Source organism: Camelus dromedarius, chromosome 11 (assembly GCF_036321535.1).
Source record: "Camelus dromedarius isolate mCamDro1 chromosome 11, mCamDro1.pat, whole genome shotgun sequence".
In the NCBI taxonomy this organism is placed as follows: Eukaryota; Metazoa; Chordata; class Mammalia; order Artiodactyla; family Camelidae; genus Camelus; species Camelus dromedarius.
This window is the reverse complement of record NC_087446.1, coordinates 5,981,700-5,994,269: the sequence shown is the minus strand read 5'-3', so window position 1 is coordinate 5,994,269 and position 12,570 is coordinate 5,981,700. Positions and strand designations below refer to the sequence as shown.

The following is a 12,570-nucleotide window of genomic DNA, read 5'->3' as shown; positions in this document are numbered from 1 at the left end:
CAACGTGCACAGACAAAAAGTGAGAGACTGCAGAAGGAGTTTCCTGTTGGTTCACCAGTGGAATTCTGTCATGAAGTGACCATCATATAGAGTTTATTTGTGCTGTAAAATATTTAAATATCAACATGCACCTTCCCACTGGGTGACTTCATGGGTCGTGGCCAATGTAGAACTTGGACAGGAAATCCTTTGGCCTTGGTGCTTCTGTTTCATGGAAAAACCGCATAATATGTGTCCGCTGCTTCCACACGTGAATTGTTTCCTCCAGTTCCATCTTTCCCTGCACAAGTGAGGGGAGAGGTCTTCAGTCAGAGTAGCTGGGTGGGAGGAATACAACCCTGAATGGAAGGAATATAACACCAAAGGCCAGGATTCTATTCTCTGCTCTGGCACTGACCTATCGAGTGACCTTGGCCAAGTAACATACTCTGTCGAGACCATAGTTTCTGCATCTGGAAAATGAAGTGGTTGGACTAAATGATCTCTGAGGCCTTTCAAATAAAGAACTCTCTGGCTAACTGGTTCCAAGAGGAGACTTCAGGTCACCAAGCCCCTGCCCCATGACTGCCTAACAGGACTGGCTTAACTTACATTTCTGCTTAATACTCCTTTCATGTTATTTGCTGGTCCATGCTGAAGTTCCCATTGATGCTAATGTGATGGACCGGAGAGTAAGAACCGGGTGCAGGATTTGTATCCGTTTACACAGGCCAACTGGCCTGCTCTTCTGGCTGTAAATGCGCAACCAAGTGAAGCTGTAACTTCCAGGGACAAGGTTTAAGAAAAAGTTCAGATATTCCTCCTCCTATCTGTTTTTAGTTTTAAAATGCAAGCCCCAGTGGATTTCCCCTTGAACAATCTTACACACTATTTAGCCATGTAAGAACTTCCAAGTTCAACTGTTCCTTTGAAACACTAAGTAACAGTTGCTGATCCAGTAGTTGCCTCTAAAACTTGCAGACAAAACTTCCATCTGAGAATCTCTGTACAAGTTGGCTGCTCTTCGAAATTAGTCAGGAAGTCAGTTACCTTAATGACCAGAAGATCAACCACCCTGGGGTCTGTGACGTGGGCATTCTTCATAAACATTTCTCGGACTTTATCCCGTCCCTGTTTCACAGAGATGTCTAGCTGGAATAAGTGCACTAAAGAGAAAACATTCAGGGTAGAGATTATATGGTTAAAATATGTTTTTTAAAAAATTGAGTCAATGGCTAGTATTAATAAACACAGGTTGCCCATTCATTCCATTCCAAATATTAGCCTGACCCTAAGCTAGGTGCTTGAGGTTGTGAAGAAGTGTGAGATACAACACTTCCTCTAAAAGAGGCTTTGTTGTTGTTTGTGTTTTGGAGACAAGCCCACTGCTTCTGAAGAGGCAATATAGCAGAATTCAAGAGTATGAATAACCTGGGTTCAAATCTCAGCTCTGTCACTTATCAGCTATATGATCCTGTGTACATTAACTTCTCTCTGCCTGAGTGTATTTGTGAGTAAAATGAGAATGATAACCACACATACAACTGCAGAGCTGTTGTGCGGACTGTATGAGAGAAGGCCAGATGCTTAGAACATTGCCTGGCATGAAATAAGCTCTCAATAAATGTAAGCATTATTGTTATATGGAACAACCGGCAAAAGATGACAGGGTTGAACTTAATGTCCGATCATGTGGCACAGGTTTGTGCACCACACAAGCTCAAGAGCTGAGGGAGACTGCTGAGTGTGCAGGGAGGGAAGGGTGTCGACCCAGCAAGCAGCTACCACCGTATCAGGTTACTTGGGGGAAGGAGAGAAAAGTTTAAGATGTAGCTCCTCCTCTCAAGGTTTTAAATTCTAATTGGAGGGACAACCATCCATGAATGTAAATATAAAATCACGCAATTTAGCAATCCCTGATTCAGTAAATGCTAAAATAGCGGCACAGACTCAGTGACCTGTGACTTCAGATAAGGCATATAAATGTCCTTTGAAAATTAGGTTTTAGTCATTTGTAGTTTCATCCTCTGGCAGTGAGCCTTCAGTGGATTTGCTGATGACAACAAGGACATGAAGAGGGCTTTGTGTGGCAGGTGGAATAAGGATAGAGGAGAGGGGCACACTAGGCTCAGCGGACAGCATGCGCAAGGTCACTGGTTTATCTTGTGGTGTGGCCATTCCTGTGACATGTCCGCTCTTGTCTACAGAACTATCACAACCTGCTCTGAAAACCATGAGGGCTATTTAGTGACAATCAACAGTAAACTATGAATCTTTAATTATACTCATAACTTCATGGCAGCAAAAGAAAAATAAAGCTGCTGCTGAAGGACCAAGCCAGACTGATCCAACCAAAGAACAAGCAATAGCAGAAACCTAAAAGGAGAAACCGCATCCCAGCTTGAAAGGTGTTAACAGACAGGATAGAGGATCACTCACACGAGAAAGAACTCAGTATCCAGTGATGTGCTGGAGCAGGCAGCCATGGTGAGCAAATTATACACATCTCTTCCCAAATCTACCTTCACCGACTTCACTTTTATAGCTTAAAATCAACCATGACGGGAGTATTTACACCACTGAAAACAGTCAGTTAGCTGTTAAACACCACAGTCAGTGTCACATGAGGAATTTTAGAAAAGAGCAAACAAAAGGACAATAAGAAGACAAAGAGACACAACAGTAAATGCAAACTAACAGGGATCCTGGAATTTAGAAACCTTACCACTAGAGCACTGTGGGGACTTGCCGCAAGTAGACTACTGGTCCTCGGCAAACATGGGCCTAGAATCCAGGGTATTTACTGTGTTTTAAATTTACAATCTTGTGCTTTTTTAAGGAAAAGAATATGAGGAATCTGCCCCTGCTGCCAATGCTTACTTTTCCTGCATTTTCATTTTAGATTCCTGCCCAACCTTGGGAGAAAAAAAACAAGGTGCCTCTAAGCACACTAGGGGAGCTGGTGTCCACCCACTCCCGTTCCTCATGAACCACACACCAGCGCACTGAGTTTATGAACCTTCTCCGGAAAACGTTCACAGGCACAAATGCAAAGTTTTGCTTACAACTGTCAGTTCACGGATCCCTGAGTACCCATCCTCCAAGGTTAAGAACCCTTGTCTCTACAGACAAATTCCATAGCTTTGTCCTGGTCGCCCTCCTTCCATCTCAAGGCCCCCACTACATCCCTCCACCAGTGAGAAAGCCTGTAGCAGGAGGCAAACAGGAACAGCCTTAGCTACAACCTGCTGAGCTGTTCTCTGGTGGTTGTCAAACCAGTGGTGATTATGCCCACCAGAACCCGTGGCAATGCCTGGAAGCATTTTTAATTGTCACAATTAGCGGGGAGAGTACTACTGGCATCTCTTGGGTGGAGGCCAGGGATGTTGCCAAGCATCCGACAATGCACAGGACTGGAGAAACCCCGGTGTCTATCAGTTACAACTGTTCTTTCTCAATTCACAGAGTCCTGGCTTAGTCTTTGAATCCTGCGTATTTTAATTTCAATTTGAAAAAAATCTGAGTCTCAAAAGGAAGATATGGAAGCGCCCCTTTTGGATGAAGGTGACTTTTCCCTAGTCTCTGGATGTTTTCCCCAAGTTATTGTTAAGGCTTTTCTGAGTCAGGAAGGCTCTGACAGATTAGGAAGGACTACGTTGATATGGTTCTCCGCTGTTTGCTCCAACTCATTTTGATAGCATCCATACCAAACGCTGCGCAATCCTTAAACAGGAAGGCAGCATAGTGTAATGGAAAAGAGCGTGGAATCTGGGGTCAAACAAGCTGGGTAAGGTCTTCCAATCATTATGAACTATGACCTTGCTGAGGGTACAGCTTCCCCAGCCTGTTTCCTCATCTAAAACATAGGAAAGAAAATAACCTCTGACCTAATTCCTTTACAGGAATGTGGTGAAAATCAAGTGACAACATTTATAAACAGTAAGTATTGATACAAATGTTAACTGTTAAAAATGTCAGCACTCATTTCCCTTACCTCTATTCTATTTTGGGTTTCAATGGTCTGGTTATATGCCTGTCTTCCTGACTAGGCCATAAAACTCCTGAAGGAAGGGTTATGTTCTACTCACTTTCGTATCTCTCTAGGCATCTAGTACCTACCCTGTAGTACAAGAGGTGCCCAACGAAATGGAAATTAAATGAACGAATAGTTTCATCAGAAAGTCTCCTGTGATGCTGTGACCAGCAAGCAGCATGTAATATTTTTCCAAAGGAGGGAATGACAGGCCGTCTTGTCCTGTGTCCCATGCCAAGGCAGCAACCACTCAGGCAATGGCACTCTGCTGCACACGTGCAGCATGGCTGGGTCCCGTTGACATTCAGGGAAAACTAGAGCGGGAGCTAAGAGCCAGGTGTAACAGGTGGACAGTCAGGGTCTGGCTCTTTTACTTACTAATGGTGTGATGTGAGACAAGTTTATGTGCCTCAGTTTTCTCATCTGTAAGACAGGGAAACAATGACAGCCCACCCTAAAATGAGGCACTGTAAAGTACTTAGCATGTGCTGGGCCATATGTATACATTTCAATAAATGTTATTATCAGTACTTCATTCCAATCCTCAGTTTGGCTCCTCAGCTGGAATTCCCAATGATGAATGTCATGACACCAGTGTACACACAAGCCTGAGCAAATGACCAGCTACAGATCAGATCACTGATCCTCCCTTAGGGTGCAGCACCCCCTTGACCCTCCCCCCTTCTCCCTCTGCACTGCAGAAAGCATTCTGGGCACTCAAAGTATTCTGCCAGGCAAACCTGTTTTTAAATATTTGTATTTGAATACACTGCCCCCCCCCCCCAAACACACTAGCTACTGTCATTCCCCTATGCCTAGTATCCACCTGTCCCCTGAAGGCATTTTGAATTTGCTAGCAGATCACTCAGGTTTCTCCCTCCATAGTATCCTGTGGGTTTAAGTTCTGGTCATCAGCAATCTCTCAAAAAGTCAGCTTGAGGACAGGGACACTGTGCAGCAGATACAGCTCCCATAGGACAAAGAACTAGGTTCTGCAGGGACAGTAAGTCTTATAAATAACAGCAGTAATAAGACAACAGGAGCAGTCAACATTTAATGAGTGCCTAATTAAGAACCAGGTGCTATCCTAAGCACTTTAGATATATTAACCTATTTAATAGAGCAAGTCTTTACTGAAGGTACTCTTACTAACTTCATTTTACAAATGAAAAAACTGAGGCATAGTGAGATGAAATAACTTGCTCACAGTCACATAGCTAGTAAGGGGCAGGGCCTGGAGGCAAGGCCATGTAACCACATTCTACAGCTTCTCACACACAGGCAAGGAAGTGGCAGCTGAATGGTGTTCCAGCCGTAAGGAGGCTGTACCCTAAGCAAGGTCATAGTTCATAATGATTTGAAACACCTCCCCTCTGACTACTAGTGATGGTCCATATTAAAACCCACTGAATCAAATCAACAAAATAACGAAATGTCAACAGTCCCTGACACTTGTACTGCCCTTGACAGTTTAGATGGGATTTTCCCCAACTTTTCTTTCATCAGGTTCACTGGGCAGCGCTGAAGAAGATGCCAAAAGAAAACAGTCTCTGAACCCAGGGAGCTTATAGTTTAATCCTTCAGGTGAACAGATTGGTTCTCTGACATCTGAGTGGAGGCAGAGGTTCTGGGGTAGTAGAGGGCAGGGGAAGGGGTTCCTAAGGAATACTAGGGCCCAGTAGAGTTGGGAAGCAAGACTTGGGGAGACTGAAGCAGAAGCCACCTCACCTGGAGGGCCTGGAAAAGGTACAACTGACTTACTAGTTGACCTTGGGAAAGTCGCTTCCCTTCTCTGGTTCTGTTTCTTTCTCTGTGGGGTACGTGAGAACCAGATGATCGCTCAAATTCTACAGCCCTTTTATTTACACAACCTAATGGGCGTCTGTAAATGCATTCAGGAACTCTAGAGTGGGCTTTGGGTTCCAGATCCACCACGGATTGGCTCTGGGCACATCACTTCGCTTCCAGGTGCCTCAATTGCCTCACTTATAAAATGAGTATGTCGTTGACAGTCCCTACTCTCCCTCCCAGGGGTTCGGTAAGAATTATGGGGGACAAAAGAGCGAGGACGCCAAGAAAGGCAGTTCAGACGCAGAGCACGACTGGTCTGATGCCGACGCCGCCGCCAGGTCAGGTCCACCAAGGTTCGTGTGTCCCTCCTCCCTGACCCTCTTCCCCCGAAGCACTCGGAGTCACCGCTGCCCAAGTTGGTGATCTCAGCTCGGCCCGGCAGAAATGGGAGGCCGGGACGGCTGCGACCTTGGGCGGCTGCCTCCGGGGCCCCGCGTGCGCCGCTGCCTCTCACCAGTGTTCGGCACCTCCCGATACCAGGCGCGGTAGAGCTCGCGCACCCTCCGCTTGGCCTCATTCATGTCCCGACTGAAAATTGGCTTCACCGAGGTGCTGGCCGCAGCAGCAGCCCGGCTAAGGCCACTCGCCGCCATCTTGCCAAAGAAACCGCTCCCCAAGTCCACCCCTTTTCAACCTTCAAGTGCCGCTGAGGGACGATTTTTTTTCTCATTGGCTAAAATTGAACGCCACGCCCCTAAATTCCACTGGTGGGCGGGAAATCTGCTGTGGGGCTCTCTGATTGGCTGGGAAGCCTTTTTCTCTGGGTGGGAGAACGGCAGGTGGAGGCTGCGCACGTTCCTGTGCGGAATCGTGAGCCTGGCCGTTGGATGTGCTAACCGTCGTAATACTGCGCCGCCAGGGGGCGCTCGGGCACAGGCTGGCCGCTGCGTAGCGAGGAGGCGCCAGGCTGCTGCCCCGCCTCCCGAGCGCCCAGCGGGAGAACTGCCCCGGCCGCTCGTGTGGTAGTTCCTTTGGCGCGCGGGTCGTGGTTCTCCTCTGTCGGCTTCTTTGGGCGCTCATCGTGGGCCCCGAGGGGCCGCTGACGCAGATAATGGCGCCTGGGCTGCCATGGCGCTGGCCTGGCAGCTCTGCGGCTTTTCTGCAACAACTTTTTTCTTTTTCTCCATTAACCAACTCTTTTGAAGTGCGGTCTAGATGTGAAAGCGCTTTCCTGGCCTTTGGCTTCTCGACGCTTCTAACACAGCCCAGGGAGGTAGGTTATATCACCAGCTCATTTTAGACAAGGACGTTTTTATGCCAGACTATGAAAAAACAGCACAGAATTGTGGTGCTGGGAGGAACCTTAGGTCGTATATTCTGGGTCTCTCTCCTGACATTTTCCTACTGAGGTTCTCTCTGAACATCAAGGGGAGCCTGGAAGGGTAAAGGGAAATATAACAGCTAACGACATGTTAGGCCGGGCATAGATATTCTGATTAGTCATCATTAATCTCCTAGATCAGGTGGCTACGGTTAGTGCCCCCATTTTACAGGTGGGGAAACTGAGGTGGTGCAGTCTAGGTCACTTGCCATGTTAGGTTTCTCCTCTGACTCCTGCCTGGAGTCCACTGGTCTTTTCTGAAAGTGCAGTTGACAGGCACCTTGTGAGTGTTGGGGAAAGAGCAGGGATCAGGGCTTAGGGACCCCAGCCAGCATGGGAGACGGACCTGCATCTAGCCCAGTCTTTCCCATTTTAAAGGGTAAAAAATTGAATTTTTTCCTGTATTATTTTTAATGTATTTGTACATTTAAATGAGTTATGCGTTAAAGCGTGTAAGATACGTAGTTATAAAGCATAATAGAATGGAAACTTTTGAACTTCAGTACCCACCTCAAGTAGTTGTAATACAGTTAAGGTTTATGTCATTGGTTAACATGCTGCTGGTTACCAGTGTTTTACATTCTTCAGGCGCATTAACTTGTGTAAGCCTCATGACACATGAGTTGAGCTCTGTTATACCCCTTTTAGAGATGAGAAAACTGAGACGCAGAGACTAAGTTACTTGACAATATTGGGTTGAGACTCAGCTGGCTCCAAGAGTTTGTGCTCTACCTCTGATAGCTACCTGCATATTTCTAACCTGGTCTATGCTCCTGCCTCCTCTAGGAGTCACCGCTATCATGAATTTAGTGTTTAATATCCTTATTCATTGAAAAAAAAAGTCTCTAAGACAACTCACAAACTGGGAAAAAATATTTGCAAATCGTGTTTCATAAGGAACTTGTATCTAGAATATATAAGACTCATAACTCAATAATAAAAAACAAATAGCCCTATTAAAAATATGCAAAAGTGACAACACCAAATGCTGATGAGGATGTGGAGCAGCAAGACCTCTCATTGCTGGTGAGAATATAAAATCATACACCTAGTTTGGAAGACAGTTTGGCAGTTTCTTACAAAACTAGCATACTTGTACTATAGAATCCAGTAATCACAATCCTTGGTATTTACCCAAATAAGTTGAAAACTTATGTCCACACAAAAACCTGCACACAGATGTTTATAGCAGCTTTATTTATAATTCCCTAAACTTGGAAGCCACCAAGAAGCCCTTCAGGAGGTGAATGAATAAACTGTGGCACAATCAGACAATGGAATATTCTTGAGCATTAGAAAGAAATGAGGCATGAAAAGACGTGGAGGAAACTCTAATGGATATTTCTAAGTGAAAGAAGCCAGTCTGAAAAGGCTCCATAGTGTATGATTCTAGCTATATGATACCCTGGAAAAAGGCAAAACTATGAAGACAATAAAAAAGATCATTGGTTGTTAGAAACTAGGGTGGAGGGAAGGAGGAACAGTTGCAGCACACACGGTTTTTAAGGCCTTGAAGCCATTCTGTATGATACTATAATGGTGGATACATGTCATTATACATTTGTCCAAACCCACAGAGTGAACCCTAAGGTGAATAGTGGACTTTGGATGGCAGTGATACGTCAGTATAGGTTTTTCCACTAACAAATGTACCTCTCTGGAGGAGGAGGCTGAAAGGCAGCAGGGCAAGGGGCTATATGGAAACTTTTTGTACTTTCCACTCAATTTTGCTATGAACCTAAAACTGCTCTAAAAAAACAGTCTTTTTTTTTTTTTAATGGGCAAAGGATTTGAATAACTGTTTTTCCCAAGAAGATATACAATTGTCCAATAATACATGAAAAGACACTCAACATCATTAGTCATTAGATAAATGCAAATCAAAACCATAACAAGGTACCATTTCTTACCCACTAGAATAAAAAACAGACAATAGTCAGTGTTGGTGAGGATGTGGAGGAATTGGAACCCTCATGCATTGCTGGTGGGAATGTAAAATGATGCAGCCACTTTGGAAAACAGTCTGGCAGTTTCTTAAAAAGGTAACCATGGACTTGTTATATGATCTAGCAGTTTCAGTCCTGGGTATCTATCCAGGAGAAATGAGAACATTTGTCCACACAGACTTGTATGTGAATGTTTATAGCAGTACTATTCACAATAACTAAAAAGTAGAAGCAACCACAAAGTTCATCAACTGGATGAACTGCACTCCAGAAAAGTGGATAAACAAAATGTGGTATATCCATACAACAGAATACTCAACAGCCACGATGAACCTTGAAAACATGCTCAGTGGAAGAAGCTAGATGCAAAACATGTATAGTATGATACCATATTTATGATGGGTTCAGAAAAGGCAAATCTGTAGAGACAAGAAGTAGATTAGTGGGCTGAGTGGAAATGAGGAGTGAGTGTAGCATAAGATTCCTGTTTCAGCTGATGGAAATGCTCTAAAATTCGTTCATGGTGATAGTGTACAACTTTGTAAATATACTAAAATTCAATGAACATATTGTAAGATGATAGTATAATATCACAGCAAGGAGACTGGCATTGATGTAATCAATATACAAAATATTTCTGTTGCCACAAGGATCCCTCATGTTGCCCTTCTCCTACCTTAGTCCCTCCCTGATAAGGGGACTCCATTTCTGTAATTTTGTTATTTCAAGGATGTTATATAAATGGAATCATACAGTATGTAACATTTTGCATAGATTTTTTTTCATCCGTCAGCATGATTCTCTTGAGATTCATCCAGGTTGTTATGTGTATCAGTAGTTTATTCCTTTTTATTTCTGAGTAGGATTCCATGGTGTGGAGGTACCACGGTTTAACCATTCACCCCTTAAAGGACATCTGGGTTGTTTCCAATTCGGGGGTGTTATAAATAAACCTGCACACACTTCTGTACAGCTTTTATGTTAACACAAGTCTTTATTTCTCTAGTATAAGTGCCTAGGAGCGCAATTGCTGGGCAATGTGTTTGTTGCATATTTGGTTGTTTAAGAAACTACTAAGTTGTTTTCCAGAGCAGCTGTACCATTTTACATTCCAATCAGCAGTATATGAGTGATCCAGTTTCTCCAAATTCTTATCTGCATTTAGTGCAGCACATTTTTATTTTAGCCATTTGATAGATGTGTAGGGATATCTCATTGTTGTTTTAGTTTGCATTTCCCTTATGGCTAGTGATGTTGAACATCCCTTCTCATGCTTATTTCTCATCTTATGTTCTCTCTAGTGAAATGGCTTTTAGTGTCTTTTGCCCATTTTCTAATTAGATTGTTTATCTGTTGAGTTTTGAGAGTTCTTTATATATTCTAGATACTAGTCCTTTGTCAGATATGTGGTTTGCAAATATTTTCTCCCATTCTGTAGCTTGTTTTTTCATCTTTTCAGCAGGGTCTTTCACAGAGGAAAAGTATTTAATTTTGATGAAAGCCAGTTTATAATTTATTTTCCTTTTATGGATTGTGCTTTTGGTGTAAAACTTAGGAATCCTAGCCCTAGGTTGAGAAGATCTATGATTTTTTCCCTGAGAGTTTTATGTTTTACATTTAAGACAGGGTCCATTTTGAGTTAATTTTCATATAAGGTGTTAGGTTTAGACGGAGATTTTGTTTTGTTTTGTTTTGTTTTTGCCTATGGGTGGATTACTGTAGAACCATTTGTTGAAAAGCCAGCTTTTCTCCATTGAATTGCATTTGCACCTTTATCAAAATTCAGTTGAAAGCTGTAATAATCAAAACAGTATGGTATTGGCACAAAAAACAGACACACAGATCAATGAAACAGAATTGAGAGCCCAGAAATAAACCCATGTATAATATAAACAATTAATTAACAACAAAAGAACCAAGAACATACAGTGGAGAAAGTACCCAGAAATAAACCCACGTATAATATGAACAATTAATTAACAACAAAAGAACCAAGAACATACAGTGGAGAAAGTGCAGTCTCTTCAATAAATGGTGTTGGGAAAACTGGACAGCCACATGCAAAAGAATGAAATTAGATCACAGTCTTACACTATGCACAAAAATTAACTCAAAATGGATTAAAGAATTGAACGTAAGACCTGAAATCATAACATTTCCATAAGAAAACAGAGTGGTTAACTCCTGGACATCAATCTTAGCTATATATTTATCGATCTAACTCCAAAGGCAAGGAAAACAAAAGCAAAAATAAACAAATGGGACTACATCAAACTAAAAAGTTTCTTATAATAAACTATAATGGAAAAGAATAACCAAATCACTTTGCTGTACACCTGAAACTAACACAATATTGTAAATCAACTGTATTTCGATTAAAAAAAGAAAGAATAAAAAAAAAAAAACCTTTTGGACAGCAGTGGAAACCATAATCAAAGTGAAAAGCCAGCCTACTGAATAGGAGAAGATATTTGCAAATCATACATTTGACAAGGGCTTAATATCTAAAATATGTAAAGAATTTATACAACAGTCAGTCTCATCTTTTACAAGTATTTTCTCCCATTCCATAGGTTGTCTTTTTGTTTTCCTTTGCTGTACAAAAGCTTGTAAGTTTAATTAGGTCCCATTTGTTTATTTTTGTTTTTATTTGTATTGCCTGCGTAGACTGCCCTACGAGAACTTTGCGAGATTTATGTCGGATAAGGTTTTGCCTATGTTTTCTTCTAAGAGGTTTATAATGTCTTGTCTTAAGTTTAAGTCTTTAAGCCATTTTGAGTTTATTTTTGTGTATGATGTGAGGGAGTAGTCTAACTTCATTGATTTACATGCAGCTGTCCAGTTTTCCCAACACCGTTTGCTGAAGAGACTGTCTTTACTTCATTGTACGTTCTTACCTCCTTTGTCAAAGATTAATTGATCAAAAATTTGTGGGTTTATTTCTGGGCTCTCTATTCTTTTCCATTGATCCATATGTCTGTTTTTGTTCCAACACCAAGCTGTTTTGATTACTCTAGCTCTGTAGTATTGTCTGAAGTCTGGGAGGGTTATTTCTCCAGCTTCATTCTTTTTCTTCAGTGTTGCTTTGGCAATTCTGGGTCTTTTGTGATTTTATATAAATTTTAGGATTATTTGTTCTAGTTCTGTGAAAAACGTCCTGGGTAATTTGGTAGGGATCACATTAAACCTAGATTGCTTTGGGTGGTATGGCCATTTTAATTAATTCTTCCATTCTGAGAATATGGAATATCTTTCCATTTCTTTAAGTCATCTGTAATTTCCTTAGTCAATGTTTTGTAGTTCTCCACAGAGAAGGTGTTTCACTTCCTTGGTCAGATTTATTCCTAATTATTTTATTTTCTTGGATGCAATTTTAAAAGAGATCATTTCTTTACTTTCCTTTACTGATACTTCATTGTTAGTGTAAAGATATGATGGCT

At 42.2% G+C, this 12,570-nt stretch overlaps 2 protein-coding genes across 3 annotated transcripts in view; one reads left to right on the top strand and one right to left on the bottom strand.

Annotated features, from left to right (window-relative positions):
* Window positions 1-71: 71 nt before the first annotated feature.
* NDUFA6 (NADH:ubiquinone oxidoreductase subunit A6) lies at window positions 72-6,489 on the bottom strand. The gene is made up of 3 exons (XM_010983489.3): window positions 6,318-6,489; window positions 1,030-1,145; window positions 72-280 (listed from the first exon to the last, which is right to left on the bottom strand). Exons 1-3 carry the CDS (start codon window positions 6,454-6,456, stop codon window positions 149-151), a joined length of 387 nt encoding a protein of 128 aa, XP_010981791.1. The 5' UTR covers window positions 6,457-6,489; the 3' UTR covers window positions 72-148.
* Window positions 6,490-6,974: 485 nt separating this feature from the next.
* The window catches only part of LOC105091983 (uncharacterized), a 31,001-nt gene continuing 25,405 nt past the window's right edge, over window positions 6,975-12,570 (top strand). For both annotated transcript variants that reach the window (XM_031463367.2, XM_031463364.2), the window contains exon 1: window positions 6,975-7,076. The gene's annotated coding sequence lies outside the window, so the exon portion shown is untranslated. The remainder of the gene's footprint in view (window positions 7,077-12,570) is intronic.